Raw genomic sequence first — 25,665 nt, forward strand, 5'->3', positions numbered from 1 at the left:
TCTTGGCTGTGCAACAACATTCTATTTACAAATCCTTTCTTTCCTTTCTTACTCCAGTGATAGCCACTGCCCTAATTCACATATTTTTAATTCCATACATTCATATGTTTAGTTATGCAACATGATCAAGAAAGTGTTCTCATTGATTACTATGTGAGCTTGAAGGTCCTAGAGAGGAAGGTCTAGTTCCTAACCTCTGCCTCTCAAAACACTGGTGGGTCAGGTAGCCTGATATTGCTTGGAAATATTTTTAGGAATGGTTGTGTCATTATTCTATGTAGAAATTGTTTAAAAATTTAAGGCTAACAATGTCAAGTTTCAAATACAAGAAAAGACAATATTTTCCTAGGCAGTACTGTAGTCTTAAAACCCTTTCTTTTACATGAAACTATTTCCTTTCTCATTCTTGTGGTAAAGTGTGGTATAGTTACAAAGAAATATAATTAATTTCAAGTTTTAGTTACTAATGCAAAGCTTAGAAGATGTATAACCTTTCTTGCTTTCCCCTTTTCTGGTATGTGTCTAGCTTAAGAAGCTCTTACTGGCACCAGCCAACACTCAGCTCAGCTACAATGAATGCAGCGGTCTTAGCACTCAGAACCATGCAAACCACACCCACAGGATCAGAACAAACCCTGCCATTGTTAAGGTGCGCATACCGGCATTTTAACACACAGGGGAGAGTAAGGGTGGGGCAGGGGGCGTTGCATGAATCTATGTAACAGATCTAAAGTTTGTATGTATTAGTTTAGCCAAGATTGGCAGCTGCCTCTAGAGGGGATCTCCAAAGTGTGGGGGCGGTCTCCAAGCACTGGACTGGGGCTTAGGGAAAACTAGCATGAGTTCCCTTATGCATTGTTTTTCTGATTATCAGAATGAGTGATTTTTTTCCCATTTGATTAATACGTGCAGTGATCTGCCCTACCGCACAGTTTACTGGTAGGCTGGTAGCTGTGGTCTGTGGATGACTTTAAGATGCAGGGTGGCTGTTTTGCCAGCTGTTTAACCTGAGACAGACTGTTTCGGATTCACTGGGAAAGATCCGTCTCTGCCATTAATTGGAGAAAAGGCTGGCAATGACATAATTCAGTTAGCGGGCTGTATTAAACAATGTTTGTCTTGCCATTCGCTGTGAGTGAAAGCGGAGCGTTAAGGGGTACTTAAGAGAGTTGTGAATACTGGGCTTCAGCAGTCAGCGGTAAATTAAGGTTTAAAGCAGCATTTTTTTTCTTTATTCACAGTAAAGGCGCTGTAGGGTCTTGTTAGTTACATGTTGCTGAGTAGGAACATCGGGATGTAAGGGAAATGAAATAAAAAGCTGCATAAATGACATTTAGGAATTTTAAATGTAATTTTCTTCCTTGTTCTGCAAACAATTATTCACAGCTCATAGATCCAGTACACTTAGACTGAGCACTTCACTGAAAATCTCATCTCTTCAGAAAAACCTATATCCATTCTGATAAGGTTCACTTCACTAATTTTAGCTTTCTTTATGCCTTGTTTTTTAAGACCGAGAATTCATGGAGCAATAAAGCAAAGACCGTTTGTCAACAGCAAAAGCCACAAAGACGTCCCTGCTCAGAGCTTCTCAAGTATCTGACCACAAACGATGACCCTCCTCACACCAAACCCACAGAGAACAGGACCAGCAGCAGAGACAAATGCGCTTCCAAGAAGAAGTCCCACACACAACCGCAGTCGCAACATGCTCAAGGTAGGCCAGTTCCGGAACAGAGAGCAGCCAGCAGGGGCGCAGAGCACATGCTGCAAGTTTGAGCCCAGGGATCCTGCTCTTCATCCCCTCTGTGTTTGTCTGAGGCAAGAGGAGGAAGGAGGTGTGAAGGTCTTCCATGGACACAGATTGATCTTATCCGATTCAGCTGATGGGTAGCTTGAGAAATGAGCTCTAAAGACACCTGGATTGTTAGCTGGGCAGAGCCGGCCCGCAGGGATTACAATACCTTTGAGGTTTATACACATCTGGATTACTGAGATCATTGACTGCTATGTGCGATCTTTGGCCAACTCTTTCTGGGGTTCTTTGATTTTTTTTACCCTTTCCAGCTGTGGAAAAAATGAGACACGGGAGATCTCCTCCATCTACCTTGGGAAGCAGTAAATAGTAACATGTAGTCTTTCTGATTAAATGCATTCTTGTTTTACTTTTTAAAGACCACCTGCTGTGCTCACCGGATTTTTTACTTTGCATATGAGAATTTTGGAAATTTTTGTTTTCCTCTGCCTTTCGTATTTAGAAACTATTACATAGATTGAACAAAACATCTGGGTTGATCTTTAGTAGTCCCATATGTAGCCAGGAGGCTGATGCTTCCAAGACAGATTCGGTGACTTGGGGAAAATCGCTCTTGGCAGAGATACAGTTTTCTCTCTCACCTCTTCCTCTTCCAAATGTTGAAGTCCAGGAAACAGAGTTTGATGAAAGTAATTGTTGCTTTAAAAATATGCCAGCTTCTGCTTACTACCTGGAATCATGTCATAGAAGCAGACATATTCTGTAGTAGCTACAAACATGCCTCTCTTGTGTTTCTGGTTCTCTAAACTACCGCTTCAGGGTAGTGAACAGTCCTTGTCTTGTTTGAAGTATGATCATTTCATACAGATATGCTGCTGCCGCTTATGAGATGATGATGATGATGATGATGATGATGATGATGACTTTAATAAAATAAGGATTTTTTCCCTTGGGGTTTGTAATTCCTCTGCCCTCCGACCTTAGAGTACTTTTAAGAATTTCCTTTAATATTTTCAATTGGCTCTTCATTAGATTTTTTTGTTTGTTTTTTCCTTGTTGGATATGTCAAATTTGCTGTTTATCTCTGACTGTCACTTTGGAGAACTAAATGTCACTAACTGGACCAAACGCCCTGACAGCTTCCTCTGCCAGCACTGGCTACTGCTGCTGCTCTCCATCATTTGTGTGTTGGTTTTGTTTAAGGAGACACATTGATGCTGATGGAGGCCTAGGACAAGGAGCCCACTGAACTTGACCCAGTGGGTGAGTGAAAAGTCCACTGGGCTCCTCCTGACCAAGTCCCAGTCATGTATTCGTTTCCTGGAGCTGAATTGAGAGTTTCAGGGTCTTTGAGATCCTGTGCTCAGGAATCTGGTCAATAAGCATATAGCTTAAAGTTCTCTCTCTCTCTCTCTCTCTCTCTCTCTCTCTTTATTTTAGAATTTGAGATTTTCTTAGAATTCACCTACTATTAAATATTACTGTAAGCTTTTATAAACAATGGCATCGAACAATTAAATAGGTTCCTGGAAGATAGACTCTCTGAGGGAGACCAGCTATATGCAGATTTTCTTAAAAGTAAAAATCTGTGGTAAGTCCTAAAAGGCTCATCACAGAACAAAGCCTGCTGATTCAAACGAAAAGGAAATGCCTTAGTTATTAGAAGCCTGGGAGAAATGAAGTCTGGCATTCTATTAATAACCAATAGGTGCTTACTCTCCAAGGTTTGTTAAGTTACTCAAAATTAGAAAGTAGAAATCATATGAGCAGTCAGAGATCTCATTTGATGAGAATAGCTAGGTTACTTTCTTCCTGGGTTGGCATGTTCCTGACTGGGCTTTTGATCTCTTCTTTGTTATACTGTGGCATCATCGTGCACTTCTTAGTTCCTCATGCTAATTGCCTAGAGGATAGTGTGGTCTGAGTATCATTTATTTACTCACACATGTAGGTGCTGTTCAAAAATAGCATCTTCATGAAGGATAACGAGAGGGTCCTAGCATCCTGTTGTCAGGTAGTGCTTGGAATAGCACAAGTGACAGTCCCTGTAAATAAACTTAGTGGTCCTCATGAGATAATCTTTGTTCTAATGTCAAGTGAGGGTTCTAGTCTGCGGGAGGCTACAGGACCACCCTTTGATCAGGCCTTCCATTCCTACTTGCCTTTGCTGGCACTGAGCATGCGTGTGGCCAGTTCTCTCCCTCTGTTGCTTTAGGCTTCCGTGTACCTAGCTGTCTGGAGTTTTGAACCATTTATATGAGCACTTAACGTGCCTTTTCTACATGCCTTTTTCTACCTTTCAATGTACATCTATTGTGTGATTTAAAGGTTCATTGTTCCTTATTGGATGACATTTTCTATAGAACCAATGTAAATTATCCTGGCTATTAGAGAAATACCATACAAAGTGAGGAAAATTTGTTCATAAATTCATTCTGTTGAAAGGCTGATTAAATTAGGCATACTCAAAAATTAATGTACAATCAGCTCATCTATCTGTATATATGTAAAAGCCAATTAATCAATGTACCTAATTTGTAGAAGACAGCATAATCTTCATATTTCTGGATGCACATTGGATAGATGATATACTTACTATTCAATTGTTTAAAAAGTAAGTCCTTGCCCACAAATTCAATATGTAAATACTATTTTTCTACATAAAGTACCTTATTCCAGACTAATTTGGACATAAATAATATTTTTACATTTCAAAGGACCTTAATTACTAGGGTTGATTAACTTACTTTAAAGTGCATTGAATTTAATTCCTTTTGATAATAGGAGGAAGGAACTATCGGAGTGCCTAAATCTGGCAAGAATCAGTTTTATGGTTCTGTAGACATCTCTTACCATTTTTGTGTCTCAGAGAATTCAACTGTAAAGTAAGAAATTGTTCTGGGACCCTTTTTCTTTCAAATCTATGGTCTTCATTACACATGTAACTACTGCTTGACTTTCTGAAAGTAGTTAACAGAAAAAAAAAAGACAAAAGCTATGTGCATAAATCTCCATAGATAAGCATATATATTCATAATATATTTCTCATCATCTATATTCTTCCCACTCAAAGTACAGGATTGACATGGAGTGGCAGTTAACCTATTAGAATGGGAAGGTTCTTACTCATGAATTTCTTGTTGAGAAAAGACACCAAAGGATCAAAAGATCAGGTGACACTTAAGGAAAGAATGAAATAGTGAGCTTTAGAAAAATATCTATTGATCTTTTAACTGTCAACTAAGATGTCTTCTGTAGTCTATCAGATTTGGGATGCAAGCTCCATTTAAGCCATCTGGGTCACCGGCCACAGTTTGTCATCATCGCTCAACTAATTTTCAGTGACTAGGATGGTTATTGCTTGAGCCTTAGTCATCTCATAGAAATTTCCTGTTCTCACAGCTAGATGTGGAACTATACATTTTAGGAGTAAAATCAACTGAATATTCATAACGATCTGTCACCTTGTAGTTAGTCTGCTGTTTCCTTGTCTAAACAAACCGTGTACTGATTCCAAATTAAAAACAGAAAACAATATTTCTCTTTGATGGTATGATGCAAATTTTGTGTCCTTAACGAGATGGTGCATTTGTTGGAAAATTCTGTGTTTGTTTGTATTCTCTAATGCTATTGCACTGAGTCAAGTGTTGTTTGGAGTTTGTTTTGGCATAACGGACTGCCATCTGACTTTTAGCCAACAAGCAGGGGTTTCCTTAGTTTATTCCTCCAGTTGCCTGGCTGTTTACTACTTAAACATAGTAGAAAGTCGATCTGAAAAAGCCTCAATATTTTGTAATTAGTTTCTTCTTCTTTCCTTTAGCCAAACCAACAACTTTATCTCTTCCTCTGACCCCAGAGTCACCAAAGTAAGTATTAAGAAACGCAAGCATTTTCAGAAAGGGAAGGGGGTTCTAATACATTTGGCTACAGCAACTCCATTTCAGTTTGTTTTTATAAATGTGCCATATCTTCCAGTGGCCCCAAGGGTTCCCCATTTGAGAACAAGACTATTGAGCGAACCTTAAGTGTGGAACTCTCTGGAACTGCAGGTAAGCTTTTATTTCAGTCAGACTTTCTCTCTGTGACATACATATTCAGTGCTAGGCTATGCTTTAGGAGGGATCAACTGAAACAGAGTACAAGTGGAACTGGATAAGAAGATACCTGCCAAGTGTCTTCAGTTGCTTACTTCGAAAACAAAAACAAAAGAAACCTTGAATTGAAAGATGTTTTCAAGAGATAGCATTGATTCAGTATCACAAGGAGCCCGGACCTTCACATACATGCGGATTCTCAAAGTTAAGGTAGCCAGACATTAGTAGGAGGAGAACTGAACATTTTTTCCAGTTTCTTATTATTTAAATTAGCAATATCTTTAATAATTTTTTTGAGAATTTTATACAATGTATTTTGAACTTAATTTACATCTTTAATTTTTCCACCCAGTAAGTGTGCTTGACATCTAAATTGTTTCAGTGGAGTTGACAGTGACTTCATGAGGATAGGGGTAGGTTTTGTTTTGTTTTCAATTTTGAGATGAGAAAATAAGAGTGATATTAAGCAAATGTGTAAAAGGAAATCAAGGTGGAAAACAGGCAATACTTGGATTCAGGTTTATTATCAGTACTTTATGTATATTTTCTCACTATTTGCCATATTTAGCAGCATAGTGCTATCATACACATCTATCTATCTATCTATCTATCTATCATTTATCTATATTATATTATATATGCATAGTATTTTATCTTGCTAGCAAAGGAGAAAATCGAAAATATGCCTTTTCAGCAAGCTATGTTGTTCTTGTATATTTTCCAGCAAGAGCCCTTATCTTCATCCTTTGAGACTTTTGAAGTTCTCTGTCTAATCCTTGTGTCACATGGAGACAAAAGAGCTAAGACAAACTCTTGGACTAGCTGGAGGTTCCTATACATACTTCTGAGTTGGTTGCAAATGGTGTTTAGGTTGAGGCTCTTAACACACAGCACAGAGTAAGTCTTAGGATGTCTAAACTAGAGAGTTCTTGGCTCTGGCCATTTCTGTGAAGGATGGAGGAAGAGTAAGTTAGACAAGATGATTTCAACCAGAACTGTGGTGCCTACACGCACCATGGTCATTGTTGCTAAGTTTAATTTCATACTTTGAGTTGACTAAATTACCTTCTTATCAAAGGTCTACTGCATGATGGCATGGTTTGGTCAAGCAGCAGAGTAGTTAATTTCACGGCATATAAATAGTGTATGTGTGCACATACACACACATACACACATAGTCATGCATGCATTCACTTGTAAACATATATATATATATTTGTTTCTTTTTATAACATTTTATTTTTTGCTTTTAAAATTGTTTTTATATGTGTTTGAGTGTGGATTTGTGCACATGACTGCAGGTGCCCAAGGTATACATAAGACAACAATAGATCCTATTAGTATAGGAGTAACAGGTGGTTGTAAGCTACCAAAATTGGGTGTTGGGAATAAATCTCAGGTCTTCTGGAGGAAGAGTACTCATAACCATCTCTCTAACTATTATCTTGATCTCTTAAATTAGTTATAACTCCCATATATTAATAGCAAAATCATTAACATGTACATATCTGTAGGAGAGACCTTCTTATTTTACCAGTGAAGACAAAAAATCAGTGAATTTGTTTGAAAAATTGATACACAATTCTTGATTCACAATTTACTTTTGCACGATACATGTAAATATCTATTCAGATATCACAGTTTTGTTAGGAGACAGAAGGCATGGCATCGAGTTTCAGTGTGCTAACCGGCAATCCATCAATCTTTTCTTTCATAAGCCATACTAGTGGTATCATAAAGTTCTCCCCTCCTTCTTGTTTTCAGGGGGATGATAATCTGAGTGAAATTTTTTTCAGGATTTTTGTGATACTGTGAGTGCTTTGCAATAGTACACACACATTTGATAGTATCTGTTCTAGAAATTTACATTAATTGTGTCTTTTAATAGGAACAAATTTTCCTATCCATGTACCATTCATTTACATAAAACTGTATCATCTTATCTAATGCCAGTCTCTGGGCCAACAGATAGTAGCAGGTTTTAAAAGATACACAACTGTGCACCATAGTAAAATCCTTGCTGAAAGGGATCTACTGATTATAAGTATCCAGAACCTAAACGGAGTTAGTCTCTTAGTTTCTGAATGGGGTAATAGAGCTTCCTTAGTTATGTACCAATGCCTGACTTTCCATTAAAGAAATACTTATTATGATTAAAAAATGTCAGCTAATTAGGAATGACACAGATATAAGGCAATTGAGAACTTTTTCATAGTTCTAAAATTAAAATATCCATAGCTTTGTTTTCTACAGATATATGAATGTGTTTGTAATCATTATGTATGGCAGTAAATCCTTATAAAATTTTAAAGCCTAAGTTTTCACCTAATATAAGCTGGTTTTTGTAATGCCTCGAAGTCTGTTATCAGGATATAGCAGTAATATATAATATTTATTTGAGTAGATAAATAGAAAATTTTGCTCCAATGTGTAATTTTACATATTTAGGCTGTTTTATACTGTGACTCTTTTGAAATAGTGTTGTGGGGAAATCTTTATGCATACATTTTTAAATCTGATTCTCTCAAAATATATTTTAATAGGAGTTAATGCCAAAAGTAACCACTTGAATATCTTAGAATATTCTGATACATGCATTGCTACATTGATTTGCAAAATGATATTTCTATTTATAGCCCCACTAGTGCCAAGGGGACATCCATGCATCATTGCATCCAGGTCGATATTGAATGTCTTCATGCAAAGGTGTCTTTCTAATTTCTAAATATGAACATACCCCACAACTTGTATTTATTCCATTAAAGTTATTATATTATGAAGCACTTATCTTTTTCTTCTTTTTTTTATTTCTGTGGGTTTGTTTTAGATTTTATTTTTTTTTTTGTATTTTTATTTGATGGATGTTTTGTTTACAAGTATGCCTATGCACTATATTTATGCAGTGCCAGCACGGGCCAGAGAGAGTATTGGATCCCTGGGACTGGAGTTACAAGTAATTGTGAGCCCCTATGTGGGATATAGGAACAGAGCCTGAGTCCTCTAAGAGAACACCCAGTGCCCTTAACCACTGAGTCATGCTGCTAATATCTATTTATTTATTTTTGTTGCATTTGCAAGGAAGGAAAGTCCTTGAACTTACTAGGCAAGCACTGTTCCCAACCCCGGGGAATTTTTAGTTTTAAATAATTTATGTAAAAGTTTGAGATTTTAGTACTCTCCTGTATGGAAAAGCAGGGGGAAATTATTTTATGAAATGTAGACATGCTTAGCATTTTATATAGTACATTTATTTCTATTTCTGTCAGGGAATGCACTTTCATATTATTCATTAAAATCCTTCATTCTTTGTATTACTGAAAGAATATTTGATACAGTGGAAACCTATTTACCAGGATTATTTTTCTCTCTGCTCATTCTTGGCAATATGTGAAGTCTTGGTGAGAATACAATCAGTCTGAGGAATAGAAATAATTCCACATCTAGTACTGAAAACAGGGTCTGGCCATAGAAGTATTGAGTAACTGTTCTCAAGTTTGAGATATCTTCTAATAGCTGATTGAGAAAAATCTCTTCATTTATAAGTGCCACAAAAGGAGGATTTTGACATCTTTAAGAAAGATGTGCCTAAAGGGTGCTCTTGGTTTGCTAAGCAAGATGTTAGCAACTATGTAGGGAAGCTGTGATGAACCAAGATTGCATTATGCAATAGAGGAAATTGGGATTCGGAGATGAGGAAACACATGGAAGAGCTGATAGGTGTGGAGGATAAAGTATAGTTGGATAAAGGAGGAGATTGGGTGGAAGGGAGGATTTTATAGTGGCATCCACTATTTGGGATATAGACAGAATTCTCTTCAGTGACAGATGCCCATCATTACCACTTAGTAATCTTCACTAGTACGCACTGCTTAATGGCAAACATTGGGCATCAGGAACTACAGAGGAGATAAGGAGTCATTAAAGAACTCTGTGAGACCTCTTTCCAGTTCAAGGAAGTATTTACCCAGAATACGTAGATCTTTGAAGGCTGTTAAGTGTGGGAAGAAGTATCACAGCAGTGCTATTACTCTAGTGAAGAGCATAGGTGATCCATGGGAAGGAAACAGGGGTAAGAGTAGGCTCAGTTGACTTGGCAAGCCTTCAGGTAGGGAAATATTTACACTGCAGTTTGGAACATGGTGGAGGGAAGGAAGCAAGGAGGCAGAGTCCAAGGGATGGTCAGATGACAATGCAAGTTTATCATTGATGAAACCAGCAAGAGACTAAAGAAGAAACTCACATCTCTTCCTTTCGAACTCTTGGTTGCCACGACTGTTCTGTGTCCTTGGTAATTCTCCAGTTTTAAGGTTATGTTCATGACTACTCAATGAGATTATTTTTGAACTCCAAGTAACAAATTACAAGTAGAAATACAATATTTATAGTATTTAACCATTTGTGCCCTACACAAATAATGGCAACTTCATGTAATTCAACTTGAGTTTAAACACTTTATAAAGAGCAGAAATAAAAATAAAAGTTCACTATTAGTATAAAAAAGGCAGCATATCTTAGTGAAGTATGACAGCTAGCATCTTGTGCAAGCATTCAGTTCATATTAGCCTCTACTAAGGCCACCTCACCTTGCTTCTCAAGTTTTCAAGTCTCATCTGTCTCTAACATTGCTGATCTCTCTGCTGTGGCCACTTTGGTAATTTCACATGTGACGTTTCCTGTTTTGCTTTGAGTGGTGCCCATTCAGCCACTCCTACTTTAGCAAACATCGGATAAATACTGCTTTTGGTACAGCTGTAGGATTTAGAAAATGGAGGTATAAGCACCAGAACTAACTTTCAGATTCTGTCAACAGCTACTTCTGCTGCCACCAATTCTGGTGATTCTTCACTGACTGTTGAAGCTTAATATCTTTTTGACTCTCTGCCCATTCCATTATCTAGGAAACAGTTATATGTTGACAGAAGCTTCCTGATGAGCCCCGAGTTCAAAGCAGCTCTGTGGATTTCTTTTCTGAATTTTAAAGATAGTAGTTGGCATCTGTTATGTTAAATAGTTTTCTTTCCCCCTTGCCAAGAGCCATTGATTGGTATTGGCTGCCAGAAGTACTGTGTTGGGAAAGATTCTAAGGCCAAGTTTGTACTCAGTGGGAATGTCATGATCAATTAGTGATGTCTGCCACAGGTGCAGCAGGGGGTGAATGGAGTAGAAGCATCATCCATACAGTTGATTTGTTGATCTTTGATCTACATGCCTATTCTGTTTGGTTGAGACAGAGAAGGTAATGAAACTGCTGGGAACACCCTCCTAGTGTCTTCTTTTACTTTACTCTATTTTTTTATTTTACTGAATTTCCCCAGACATTTAAGTGGAAATGTAAAGACTCAACAGAATTCTAAGACCTCCAGAATAATGTGGGTGCCCCATCTGTAGCATCTTTGGGAGGCAGGAGGGATGAGATAGGGAATTTGTTTTATTAGGTATTGCCAGCTGCTCTGACTTCCTTGTGATTGTCCTAAGCTAGCTCGTCGTGGCTGATAAGAAAAACTCTTCTCTTTTACAGGTGTAAAAACTAATTTGATTTCAAAATAGCTGTTGTTAGTAAAGCAAGATGAGAGAAAGGAGAATGTTCTTGTGGCAGAAGGCATTTAAATCTATTGCATATGGAGGTTTTTTTTTTTTTTTTTCAGACAGTACCAACAGGATTTTATGTTTGAAATGGGAATGGCAAGGCAATGTCAGCCTAACAAGGTGATGGTTTGAAACACAAGACATGAAGGAACTTTCTTAGGGACCAAAGTGACTGGCCCCCAATTTTATGTATATGCATACATGTTTTGGTTATCATTGTAAACACTGTAAAAGCATCGTCACTGTTTTATAATTGATAAAAAGATGAACGGAACAAAATCCTCAGCTGTCTTTTCACTCTTGGACCACTGGGTTCTGCCCATATTTCCTTCTGTTCACAAATCTTTGTTGCGTTGTTTAAATGGGGGTGGACATGGGGTTAATTTGGTTTGTTATTATATTGTTTGTTTGAGGATTCCATAAATATAAGTATAATGTATTTGAACATTTCCACTCTGACTCCTCCAAAAACCACCTGTCTCAAAATAATTTGCTCTTTTTCTATAGTTTGTTTTTGTCATATATTACATACACACAAATGGATATGCACATATACACACATACACACACAATGCAATTAGTGTTGCCCTTATTTAGAATTGGCCACTTAGGGTTCAGGTCTCATCCCTAAAAAAATAAGGAAGAAAAAGAAACAAAAACAATAACTGCACCAACTTCCCTCAGTAGCCTTTCACTGCTTGGAGTTGCCTTTTTTTATAGGTGGCATCTCGGTGGCATTCCACTGTCCATGGTAACTGGTGTGATCTATTCAGGTCTTATGCAGGCAGCCATATTGTTTGAGTTTATGGGTGCATCAATGCCATAGCCAGAAGATACCATCCCAGAAAAGTCATCCTGGTCATCTTCAGGTTCTTACAGTCTTTGTACCCCTTCTTCTGTGATGATCCCATATGCTATCACACACATATGTAAATAAATAACAACAAAACAACAATAATAACAGTAAATGCAATTTTTAAGAAAGGAAAGTACAAACTGACATTGGAAGGTTGTTTAACCCATTCCTGTTTAGGAAAAATCCATGGAAGGGAAACCCAGCAGTTCTGTTATAGAAGTCCTATTTGCGACTAGGCCCTCAATCTGCATTTTATGATGTCATTTATTTTTAACTCAGTATTTTCCCTTGGTGAAATAACTAATCATTCAAAGTACACTTTAGTGAACTTGTGATTAAAACAAATTCATATGAACCAATTAATTTCTAAATTCTTCTTCTTTTTTATTCTCACTTAAGAGAAGAATCTTTATTTTTCTAAAATAAACATTGGTTAGTCTCCACACAGCTTGTCCTTCTCCATTTGATGTGCTTTGAGGAAAAGAGACAAATGCAAACTTTAAACAGTAGCCAGTAGTTCTTCAGGAAAAGTCAAAAACAGTTTTAGAAAATTGGGAAGTGACCCAGTGAGATGGTTCAGTGGTTAATTCACTTGTTGCTAAACCTGACAACCTGAATCTGTTTGCCCATGGTAGAGGGAGCAAACCAACTGCTGTGGCTTGTTCTCTGATCTGCATAATCTGAAGTGCACACACACACACACACACACACACACACATCTGTGTATGCTCATACACATGTACTCATATGCACACACACGTGTGCTACCACACACATACATAAATTAATAACATCAACAACAACAATAATAACAAATGTAATTTTTAACAAGAAAAGTACAAACTGACTTTGGAAGGTTTTTGTAATCCATTCCCACTTAGGAAGAATCAATGGAAGGGAGACCAGAAATTGTCTTTGGAGCCCAGTGTAGTGTTTGGTGACTCTGACTGTCGGGACTGCCATCCGTTATCCTCTGTTTCCAGGCTCGTTCATCCCAGCCGGAAGTCTGCAATGCTCCCGGCTTTCTTTTACTGCTTACTTTTCTGGAAATGATCGCATTCCATTGCCTGTTTTTGCCAAAGATGACAAAGGAACTTCTAACTTCACCTCAGCTTTGGGCTTTAGTAGTAGATGACTACAATTCCAGGTTCCCAGCACCCGCTCTGTGAGACAGTAATTAAGGGACAATCCTTAATAACTTCCACTTGGAATTCTACAAGTGAAAATTGTGGTATTAGGTTTTTTTGGAAGAAAGTCTTGAAGATCTTCTGTGAAGTCAGTTTCATTCCTAATGATTAGGCACGGTGTGCAAAACAATTCGTGACATCAGGCAGGGAATTCCTAGTCAGTGTGCATGGATGCCAGCCAGAGAGCACTAGAGCAGTGCAGAGCAAGCCTTACTGTGCCAAGGGTTAACACCTCAGTGGATGGATTTTGTGTTGTCTGAGTGAGTATTGGGAATTGTGCTAAGGACAGAGGACATCTTAAAAACCAGGATCAGACAGATACTTTAGCGCCTATTGTAACAGCAGCGACTGTCCCCACCATATTAGCCATCTCTCTGTTCTCTTGACATACTGTTCAAGTACTGAAACTCTGGGGTACAGAAAAAAGAAAAGGCCTGCTTGTGTTTGCCCTGCCTTCCTGCCTTAGTCAACTTCTAAGCTAATGTAATGAACTCCTCATTGTTTTGCCTTCAAACCCTGAGTTGTCACACAGCCAAGGCAAAAACCCACTAAATTAACTTGGAAGAAAACTTCAGGTTTAGCAGGAGATTCTGAGATTATAAACTACACACACACACACACACACACACACACACAGAGAGAGAGAGAGAGAGAGAGAGAGAGAGAGAGAGAGAGAACAAAGTCCTGCAAAAATATAGGTAGATACTAGTGTTCAATGAAGAGGTCAGAGGCTTCTCCATTTATTAGAGTCATTCAGTGAAGCAAACAAACTCTAAGGAGAGCTACTCAAAGAAAATCACTTCGTGGCATATAATGAAAAACAAAACAAAACAAATCTAAACAAAACTTGTCTCTGACTTTTTTTTTTCTTTAAATAAAAGGGCTGTTTAAAGCGATGACTTGTAGAGTGTGTGCCACTTCTCCCAGATCCGCTGTGCAGAAGTGTGAGGGAGTGTGAGTGATGTCGAGGTACTTGTTTATTATAGAGCACATTTCAATGCAGTAATCATAAATATTGCTAAGGTTGTGCTCTGTTGAAATATGACCTACATACTCTTGATTGTTTGTGTTACGTGATTTGTCTGACACCCATTACATTCTGGGTAATAGCCGCCATTTGTTGCTCTGCACAGCAGGCTCTTTTGACAAAAGAAAATAGGCAGCAATAAAAAAGCTATAGTCTGAATTACATTCTGCACGGAGCTGTACTGCTGAGAGTTTGTGCAAGTGTCTTAACAATGCTCTGAACTGCCTCTTGTCAGCCTTCAGCCTGTAATGGCCATCTGTCCTCACATAAATCTGTCAAAACCTGCTAAGTTCAGGAGAGAGCATGGAATATACCTTGTACTGTCAACACTAAAATGTACACATTCCCCAGAAAAATCAACAAGCAGGAAAGAAGCCAGAGGTTATGGGAGGCATTAGCACTGTTGATTTAGGCTCGTGGCATGAAATTGAGAGTCCGGCCATTAGTGGAAAGATGAGAAAGGAATTGAGCATTAAGGAATTGAATGTTGACCTCCCTGAATCACAGGGGAAAAACCTGTGGGCAGAGCAAGTCAGGTTAGAGAAATATAGCTGATTCAAGGGCCAAGAGGGGTAACCTGTCCCGTCAGCAATGCTTAAAAGTTTGACACAACACTAAAAGAAATAAAAAAAAAAAAAAAAAAAGAAACTGTTCTTTGTGCTTTTGTTTTGCTTTAGTTTGCCTTAGGTCTCTACTCTATCTGGAAATAGATTTTCAATTAAGCACCCGAGTGATACAAAGTCTGTCATCCGTGAGATTTCTCAATCTCATGTAGAGATAGTCTCTGATTATGGAGGTTTGGATAAAGAATATAAGGAAAATAGCAAATTATTCAAGAAACTTGCCCTACTCTCCTATGCACCAACAGTGAACTGTTTCTGTCAAATAAGCTGAAGTGGAATTTGAGTTAGCAGATGATAGGAGCAGAACCTCACAGCCCTGGGCTTCCCCCACAGCACACATTTGGCTTTCCCCAGAGCATTTCCATCTATTTGAAGCATATCTTCCACAAAACATAATTATTTCAAAATTGGAAAAAAAAAATGGCCTCTTTTAGTAAAAGGAACTGTGTTGTCCCTGGGGGGTAGAGTCTTTAAAGTACCATCCAGCACTTAGTAGGTGCCCTATGGATGTCTATTTAGTGACAAGAGGTACTCCTCTAGGAAGACTATTAAAAAGCTTAGTCTTTAACAGAAATGAAGTACAATCACAGGATCAGGACAGCCAAGACCAATTCAAAAACCATTTATTTAAACAATAATTAGCTTCGATATTGGGACAAGGGTTTCAGATGTTCAAGAGTAAAAGAATTTCTATATTTAAAATCCCTAGATAGACAAGGTATTTTTAGAGCTAGTCTCTCTTTTATAGTGGCCTAATTTGGCATTTCTGAAGTTCAGGGTTTCTTTTTATACATCTGGACTGTCAGTCAAAACACAGATATTTGGAGTAAAGGCCACGTGCTATCCAGATGTTCAAAGACTTTGGTTCTCAGTATGTGGCCCAGGAGCCATCTTATTAAAAATGTGTAACCAGCCTCCTAAGTGACTCTTAGGCCACTGACACCTGAGACCAACTACTCAGAGAGAAACTGAAAACAAAAAGGAAAATGAAAATGAGCAAGATAACCTGTAAGACAATTAAGTCCACACAGCATCCTACAAAGTACTCACGACCCCTGAGGAGAAAAGTGACAGGGTTCTAGTTAAAAATAAAAACAGCAACAGCAAAAGACAAAAAGATTCAGAGACATGCAGCATACAGGACTTGAGTCACCCCGACAGGAGTCATTAGAAAAATCAACCTCACCCTAAACTGTTTGTTTGGCTGGCACTTATAGGCACTTACTCAGCTTAGGCATCATTTGTGTGTATGTGTGTGTGTGTGTGTGTGTGTGTGTGTGTGTGTGTGTGTGTGTGGTGTGGTATGTATGTATGATGGAGTTGATAGTTGTTGGTGTTGACATGGTCATGCATGGTACACATTGATGTAGGAGCATGTGGAAGCCAGGGTTTTCGAACCAGATGGCTTTACTCTTCACCTTCATTGATTGATTTTGAGACAAAGTCTCTCACTGAAGCTAAGTTGGTGAGGCTTTCCAGCCAATGAGCTTCAAGATGCATTTGAAGCTCTGCCACCTATCACTTAGATTACATTCTAATACCCCAGACTTTTTACATGGCTGCCAAGTAAACCAGGGGAAGGGGGAAGAGTCCTTATATGTAGTTGCAATGTAGAAACTACGTAGTTGAACCATCTCCTCAGTCCCTCATTATCAGTTCATGTGCATCTTTGGCTCCAATGGGGAATGTTCAAGAACCTGACATCTTTGTTTCTGATCATGAATACTTTACAATGTTCACCTTGTTCGCCAAAAATAGCCTGCGGTAGAAATCCCAACACAAGAATGGAGTATACACAGGGCAATGGAGTATAAGCAAAAGGAATAGGAGCTGCTTAATCTGGAAATAAGCCATGCTCATCTCTAATGGAGAAGGGTACAAAAAGGAACACTCACCTTGTTGGCACAAACGTTTCGTGCTGGAAAACATTACCTACTTCTCTGCTGACGCAAAGAGTGGGCACGTGGACAAAGGCTAGACCCCGTGCAACTCAGGTGTGCACCAAGGATGAACACCCATGCCTCTGTTGCCTTTCGGAATGTTCTCTGCCTTTCTCTACTGAGATACTTAGCTCGACTTGCCAAAGATTGGCTCAAAAACTTTTTTGAAGAGAAAAATATTAATTTCTTCCACATCTTTATCATCAAGTAGGAAGTACAAGACAAAATTTATATTTTATAACAAAATTTCACGTGACTCTCTGTGACCTACTTGGTTCTTGACGTATTTATATTTTTTTCCCAGCAAGGTAGGAATATTTTCCCCTTGAAATGCACAGTTGCCTTGAGACTCACCTCAGGCTTGTTAACTGGTTTGAAGCCTTTTTTTTTTTTTCTGAAGAGCATTTACCCATCCTCTTAAGTACAAAATCTATTGTAAACTAAAATGTTTCCTTGTAAGAATAAAGTCATTTAAACTGTAGCCTGCCCTTCTTCAAAGTTCCTTAGACAGTGGAGCTTTACAATGCTTCTTCCTGGGCAGGATGGGGTGAATAGAGTTTATTCATGGGTGAGTCGTAGAGGCAACTACTGTGTCTCTGAATGTCTACCCGTTAGAATTTTCTGTAGTAAGGCAGACAAGGCACCAACCCATAGGCACCCCTGTCTTCCTTTATTTGTTCCTTATGTAATCAGCTGCTGAATCTTGGATTCGTTTCAGTCCTTCTATCTTATCACCCTCAGTGACAATGTGCTCTAAATAAAATGGTCCCCCGGCACGGTGATATTTAGAGCCACTTTGCACTTCGCTGTCTGTTGCAGAACCATATTTTAGACAGAATGTATTAGTTATGCTTACAAGAATGTATTATACCTACATTAGCCATGGTTTACTAAGTTAATGAACTGTGGAGACAAAGACTCATTGCCTTCAAGTTTGTGGAGGGGCTCCGGTTCCCTGTGTTCAGAGGGGCCATCCGAGTTTGCTGAACTTATTTCAAAATATCTGTGTGCATGATTCTTACCATGAATAAAATTTGCTGTCATTATTCTTTTTTGTTATTATTTTCAATATTGCCCCATGGGTACATTCTTGATTGTTCAAAGAGCCTTGAACCACTTTTTTATTTTTTCCTCCAGCGATCTTTGCAGACAAATGCCACCAAGGCTGTTTCATGATTCTCAGGTCCCAAGACATCGATTCCCTTTAAGTGACCTCAGCGGCACCCTTAAAATCGCCAGTGTTGGTGACGCCTGCTTCTGAAGTAACTGGCAGTGACACATTCCTGTTTTCTAGGCAGCAGGATTTGTTAGCATAGATGTTTGATCTACAAAATATCACAGCCTTCGCAGCCGCCAGGCACTGTCCATCCATCTTTGTTGGGTGACAGAGACCTAGGAGAAGAGACCATTTTTCAAGCCTTGTCATGGATTTAGTTTCCTTCTTCTTCTCTCAGTTTTAACTATGGTCTGAAATCTAAGAAAAGTTAGGAAATGCGTTCATCCTTGAAGAACAGTATCTCTATCTCTGTTCTCTCTCCTTTTCTCCTCCTACATTTCTTTTTGTTTCTCTTTTGTCATAGGCCTAACTCCTCCCACGACTCCTCCTCATAAAGCCAACCAAGATAACCCTTTCAAGGCTTCGTCAAAGCTGAAGCCCTCTTGCAAGACCGTGGTGCCACCGCCAACAAAGAGGGCCCGGTACAGTGAGTGTTCTGGTACCCAAGGCAGCCACTCCACCAAGAAAGGGCCCGAGCAATCCGAGTTGTACGCACAACTCAGCAAATCCTCAGTGCTCAGCCGAGGACACGAGGAAAGGAAGACTAAACGACCCAGTCTAAGGCTGTTTGGTGACCATGACTACTGTCAGTCACTCAATTCCAAAACGGATATACTCATTAACATATCACAGGAGCTCCAAGACTCTAGACAACTAGACTTCAAAGATGCCTCCTGTGACTGGCAGGGGCACATCTGTTCTTCCACAGATTCAGGCCAGTGCTACCTGAGAGAGACTTTGGAGGCCAGCAAGCAGGTCTCTCCTTGCAGCACCAGGAAACAGCTCCAAGACCAGGAAATTCGAGCCGAGCTGAACAAGCACTTCGGTCATCCCAGTCAAGCTGTTTTTGACGACAAATCAGACAAGACCAGTGAACTAAGGGATGGCGACTTCAGTAATGAACAATTCTCCAAACTACCTGTGTTTATAAATTCAGGACTAGCCATGGATGGCCTATTTGATGATAGTGAAGATGAAAGTGATAAACTGAGCTACCCTTGGGATGGCACGCAGTCCTATTCATTGTTCGATGTGTCGCCTTCTTGCTCTTCCTTTAACTCTCCGTGTCGAGATTCAGTGTCACCACCGAAATCCTTATTTTCTCAAAGACCCCAAAGGATGCGCTCTCGTTCAAGATCCTTTTCTCGACACAGGTCGTGTTCCCGATCGCCATATTCCAGGTCAAGATCAAGGTCCCCAGGCAGTAGATCGTCTTCAAGGTAAGGCAGTCAAACCCCTCCCAGGGCTAAAGTCTTTTCCCGGAAGTCGTAGAAAATATCCAACCTCAGGGTTGCTCTTTTGGAGCCACTCGAGTAACAAAGAGAGTGTTGTACACCCCCCTCTCCTCCATCTTCTCTCTCTCATATCCAGCTCTGAGGACTCAGAACACCGAGAGCCATTTGTAAGAAACTTGCTTGTGTAACTTTTTCCCACTACCTGGAAAGCAGCCCTATCCCCGGAAAGCTGCGACTCATAAATGACAGCAGTCCCTTCCCTTGAGCCATGGTAACATCTGCTCCGTGAGATGTACCATGTACTTGAGACATGGAGAAGGAGTCGATGATCACTTCTTGGTCTCCAGGCTGACTAGCTGGCCGCAAGCTGTCACTGAAGATCTCGCTAGGAAAGAAAAGGCGATCCAATGATGCTCATTGGTCCCGATAAACTGGCACTAAGAGGCAGTTGCAAATGTCCTTTTGGTTTTCTCCTCTCTCCCAGATCCTGTTACTACTATGAATCAAGCCACTACAGACACCGCACACACCGCAATTCTCCCTTGTATGTGAGATCACGTTCGAGGTCACCCTACAGCCGTAGGCCCAGGTAATGAGGCCTTGTCCCTTTCCTTCAGCTCCCCATCCCCCACCCCCTTTCGAAGAGGAGACATTACCCTAAACTTTTTGGCTCCCCTTCCCAAACGCTGATGTATTTTTTTCATGCAAATGGAGATGGTTGACTTAATGATGAAGTTGTGTTTCCCAGGTATGACAGCTATGAAGCGTGTGAACACGAAAGGCTGAAGAAGGACGAATACCGCAAAGAGCATGAGAAGCGGGAGTCTGAAAGGGCCAAACAGAGAGAGAGGCAGAAGCAGAAAGCAATTGTAAGCAGCATGGAGCCAATTCCTTTTCTTTTCCTTTGTGAAGTTTTATTTTTTTCAGGTTAAACAATACTTAAAAGTTAATGTTTTGTTCACATGGAAAATATTTGACTTTTTGACTTTAAAATATGAGAGTCTCAAGACCCTCTTATCTGAAAAGTAAAGGGTTTCAGCATTACTGTTTCTCATTATAGTTGAGTTCTCAAGTTTGTTAGCTTCCAAGTTTTGTTTTGAAAAAAAAAATGGAGAAAGAAAAGGTATCTTTGGTTTGGTAGAACTTAGAAACCATGTGGTTTTGTTTGTTTTTGTTGTTGTTGTTGTTGTTATTGTTTTGAGCTGCTTCCTGATGATTTTCTTTGAGTAGATCATCAGGAGCTACTACATCCTATTTATAGTCCTAGAGGAAGCCTGGCTAAGAAAGTCAACATCTCTCACCTCTAATGGCCTGCATCTGACTGGAGGGTGGGTTGATACAGTCGCCTACCATGTAGGCAATGCTGACTGATGCTCATGAGTGAAGATACAGGTTATGCTGAACTTATTTGTTCCCTAAAATCCAACACTGTCCTTCACTAGCTGTTAATATGCAGTCTGGACCCAGCTTTCTCGTGCTACTCCTAACCATCATGGACTGCGGGTGGCAAAAGCTGTGGCACTCAGGTGCTCAAAATCCAGCACATGCCCAAGGCAGACATTCGTAATCAATCACCTAACTCTGTCCCTCTAAGGTCCCACAGAGCCTTAGGGTCTTCCCCAACATAGTGCTCCTGGGAGCTGTGGCTAATCGATGAGCTATGGCACTGTTTTGGTTCACTGCACCTGCTGCCCGTCTGTGCTAGCCACTCCAAGTCACTGCTGTGCAAGGCAGCATTTGATATATTTTGCATATAAGCTATCCAAGCTTTAAAGAAATAAGCTGTAGCCATTGAAGTTGAGCTTCTGTAAGATTTAAAATAACCCAGTAATATAAAAAATTGATAAGCTAACTGTATGAAACACCTCAGCGATGCTGTCAAATCCAGTCTTAGCTGATAGTCATCAGCTAGAGAAGAAAGGTTAAATGAGAGGTTTGCTAATCATAAACGTTGGAAGCAACAGAAGCAAGAAATAATTGAATGGTTGGGTTGAAGTTCTGGGTGTTTCCTGCCATTTAATTCCAGATCTACCAAGGACCGAATCAAAGGCATTCTGCAAATTATAACACTTTACCTCATTTTTTTTTCTTGACTTTCAAATAAGCTGTGATGCTAAGATATGCCAGAGTGTCATTAGTTCACCGTTAGGAAGACTAATGAAAATGAAAATTTCAACTTTTCTAATACTGCTGTATTTAATTAATGCCTTATCCAACAATTATCAGAACTCCCATTAGGAGTGCTGTATCACTGACAAAGCCTTTCCACAGCACGACTTGCTGTTACTCATTACAAAGAGAACCACATTGAGAGACCATGCATTGACCATGTTTGCTAACTCGTTCCGTTTACTGTTTGTAAATTCATATCATATAAAGTTCTATTTTTTTTCTTTAAATATTGGGTATTTGCTCATTTGGGCAAAATACAGTGCAGTTCTAATCAAAGCCAGATGAATGTCTTAATCAAAAATATGCAAATAAATGACATGTATTTATTTTATGCCTACCAAAATAATTTAAGTCTAGATATTTAACTGGAATAATGGAGGGGAGGCACATAGCTTTTGCTGCCCTAACTGTCCCTAAAAACATCCTGTAATTTCCCTTAGTTCTGATGACACAAAAGCATTCTTAAGAAACTCTCCCCTCTTCACTTTGTCTCTCAAATGTTGATTTAATTCTTAGACCAAGACAGTCTTTATCAGTACCCTTTGAATGAGGGCTTGGAGTAATCCAAATGTCAATTTGGCTATATGAAAGCATTATGCATTAAGTACTAGGCACTGGTGAGATTTTTGACATTGGTATTTGTGGTATTTATTTAGATTTGAAAAGGCATTTGAAAAAAAAAAACCTAGGGAACTGAAACAAATTTACTAACCCAGTGATTTATAGATAGTAAGTACTTCATACATATTTGAGACTTTCTTTTTACTAAATCCCCACTTAGAAAGTTATATACTGTTTCTGTTGAACACATATGAAGTCTTAGAATCTTAGGACAAGTAACTCCAGGTGCTTGAGATGTAAATTTAGGCTAAGATGAGGTACCTGAATCTAAAGAGCTTAAAATCAGCTGGCAGATAAAGATGTAGAAGCTGGGAATATGATGTGATTAGTGGCATGACAGAAGGTTCATCTAAGGTGCATGATTGAGAGCGGTCATCCAGATTTGTGGGTGAGGAAGAGCAAAAGGGGAAATTGAAAGCGATCAACATTCTGAAGGTGGGGAGGGCAAAGGTGTTTTGACAATTAGTATGTCCAATATGGCACCCTAAATGAATTACGCAGAATTAAGTTGGACTGTGTGAATGGATTTTGAAAACTTAGTTCAAAACAACCATGGCGAAGTTCAAATGCTTTTGCATCTATCGTGTGTCATATGATATTTTAGCTATTTTGTGATAAATAGTATGTTTTAGCATGTTTTATTAGTGTTATTTTCTATTTCTTTTTATTTTAATGTGGCTCTTAGAAATTGTTGGATTACTTACACTGGATTATGCTTTTATCCAACATTGCTATTCAAGATTGAGGTTCTGTCTAGGAAGTATCTCTACAAAATAGTTCACTACACTGGGTACTTTTCGTCATTTTACTTTAACACTGAGGTAGGCCAGACCAGAAATCAGCCAATAGATCTCAGTGGCAAGAAGGTTTTGGAGTCTTGTAACTCATGCTAAAGATTTTGAACTGTTTTGAAAACACAGTGGCGCTGTGTAATGACTTTAACCACAGGAAGATTTTTGTAATTGATTTGCTTCTCTCCATCCTAAAGGTTTTCTTTCATGTGCCATGATGCATTTAAAAATAAAACCACTTTTATAGGCTTGAGCACAGCTTGCCTACAGTGATTACTAACTCATTTGCTTTAAATTCCATTCAGGATGTACCTCTGGAAGCCAAGATAGGCCACCTAAGTTAGCTAGATAGGTGACTTCTATTCAGTTTTTGAGTGTTCTTAAAAGTAGTGGGATGAATAGCCACTTGTGTTTGTGATGTCTTGAATGCAATGCTGCACAATCTACTAACCAGAGCAATTATGTACCTAGGGAACCAGCAATTCTGAAGTTCCAGAAGAAAACTTAAGAAATCTTACAATGTGCTCATTGATAGTTTACAAAATAAGTGCTCAGTTTTGTCTTGTGGGCTGCATTGCATTTACACTTAATTTTTCAAGGAAAGTAGTCTAGGAGGTCTACATGCTTGTCATGAATTGGAAGTCTTAATAGAGCCCAGTTTAAGCAAATCTTCATAAAGCTAAGGGAACATTAACAATTAGAAACTGCAAACACAGAATTCTCCATCGTGATTGAAGATTACCATGGCACCAGTGTCTGTTTTCCTGTGGCTTCCATTCAAACCATCTCAAAAGCCAACTGACTCCCTTCCTTTCTCTGTCCCCTAAGTTTAAAATAATTCACATTACACTGGAGCTATGAATACCAGAGATTAGTACTTAGTGTCTGAACTGTCACTGTTTTAATTTCCTGCTGAAATCCAAGTCCAATTCCATTTGCAATCTGTACAGTTTCTGCCAGAAAACATGATAATGGGATGTTAATTTAAAGAACAAATCTAGACATTATGATATGGCTCAGTGCTTAAAACCCAACGAAGATACTGAGAAGTGGCTGGCCTCTCACAGAGCTCTCCTCTCTTGGTTACTATACAGCCAAGGATCCACAAGCCACACTTCATAACTGTTGGTTATGAATGTCTCTCTCAAATGTATTATGTCAGTTATTCTTCCAGTAGAGAGTCCAATTTCCTATATAAGCCCATTCGCATGGTTTTGTAGTATTTAGGCTTTTCAAGAAATTTTCATTAAAGGGAACTATATATTGTGTCATGGCTTTAAGTTCAATATTTGGAATTTTTTTCTGTTTTGTAAGGAAAAGAATTGCTAGAGGATTGATTACAGCATCATTCCTATAGTGTGCACTTTGATAGACTTAAATGTTAGATCTCATATTAAGTACACACACACACACACACACACACACACACACGGGGGAGAGAGAGAGAGAAAAAACACAAGGAAACAAGAAAATTAATGCCTTATTATAGCAATGTTTTGGCTGGTGAAATCATATGTCCAAATTCATCAAAATATTTACATTGAATAGTGCAACTTTTATATTCCAATTATATTCAAATAAAACTTTTAAAGAATACTATTATCAATCTATAAATTTGGTTGCATCTCAGCTTTTACTTGGTTGTTAGTTCCTGGATTGACTCAAGGTAACCTTACATTCTAGTCTGGAAGATTCTGTATAGTATTTGCCTAGTAGTAATTTCAGAACTCATAATGCTATATTTTTGTTTCTGTCTCCAAAATACACTTTAGTCAGAAACATTTAGTAAATTGTTTCTCTACTTCCTAAATGTACTCAACATTAAGAGCAAGGACAGTATTTTTTTTCAGTCATTTTTTAATTAATCTTCCTTTCTGACTAGCTATATATCTAACTGGCTGTCAACTATATTACCACTTAAAAATTATTTAACTAGACTGTTCAGTTCTGCATAATATTCATAAAACTGTGTATGTGTGTATGTTTGTGTATGCATGTGTGTGTTTGTGCGTGTGCATGTGTGCATATGTGTATATGCATGTGTGTGCATATGTATATGTGCTCGTATGTGCATATGTGTGTGTGTTATGTTTGTTGGTGGGGTCTGCGTGTGCAACACAGGGATTTTACATGCTGAGCATGGCCTCCACCCTAGATGTACCATGAAAATTTGTGCTGAAGTTTCTACTACTCTGGAATTGAAAACAAAAACTTTTGTTCTGAAGGTTTAAATGGAGCTCTCTTTGTATGGAAAGAAAAATTAACATTTTTTATGCTACACCAAATTACAAGTGTCCAATGAAAGTGCTGGGAACCAAACCTGATATTATACTAGATACCCTGGTGTCTAGGAAAACAGGCCATTTTCCTGAGATAATCCAGTCAAAAGTATCTAACTTGTGACTCGGCCTATATAGTGCTCAGCAAATGTCAAGTCCGACTGCTTCCCATCTCTCCTCAGTCAAATTCCTCTTACAGAGAATCACTTACTATTTCATAAG

The 25,665-nt window shown here is 38.8% G+C and overlaps 1 protein-coding gene across 1 annotated transcript in view; it reads left to right on the forward strand.

Annotated features, from left to right (window-relative positions):
* Positions 1 to 25,665, forward strand: part of Ppargc1a (PPARG coactivator 1 alpha) — a 131,153-nt gene that overhangs the window by 94,860 nt on the left and 10,628 nt on the right. The window contains exons 6-12 of the mRNA XM_052199701.1: positions 527 to 649; positions 1,513 to 1,717; positions 5,577 to 5,622; positions 5,732 to 5,805; positions 18,650 to 19,565; positions 20,065 to 20,169; positions 20,329 to 20,449. Coding sequence (XP_052055661.1) covers positions 527 to 649; positions 1,513 to 1,717; positions 5,577 to 5,622; positions 5,732 to 5,805; positions 18,650 to 19,565; positions 20,065 to 20,169; positions 20,329 to 20,449 — 1,590 coding nt within the window. The remainder of the gene's footprint in view (positions 1 to 526; positions 650 to 1,512; positions 1,718 to 5,576; positions 5,623 to 5,731; positions 5,806 to 18,649; positions 19,566 to 20,064; positions 20,170 to 20,328; positions 20,450 to 25,665) is intronic.

The sequence above is a fragment of the Apodemus sylvaticus genome, chromosome 11 (genome assembly GCF_947179515.1).
Source record: "Apodemus sylvaticus chromosome 11, mApoSyl1.1, whole genome shotgun sequence".
Classification (NCBI taxonomy): domain Eukaryota; kingdom Metazoa; phylum Chordata; class Mammalia; order Rodentia; family Muridae; genus Apodemus; species Apodemus sylvaticus.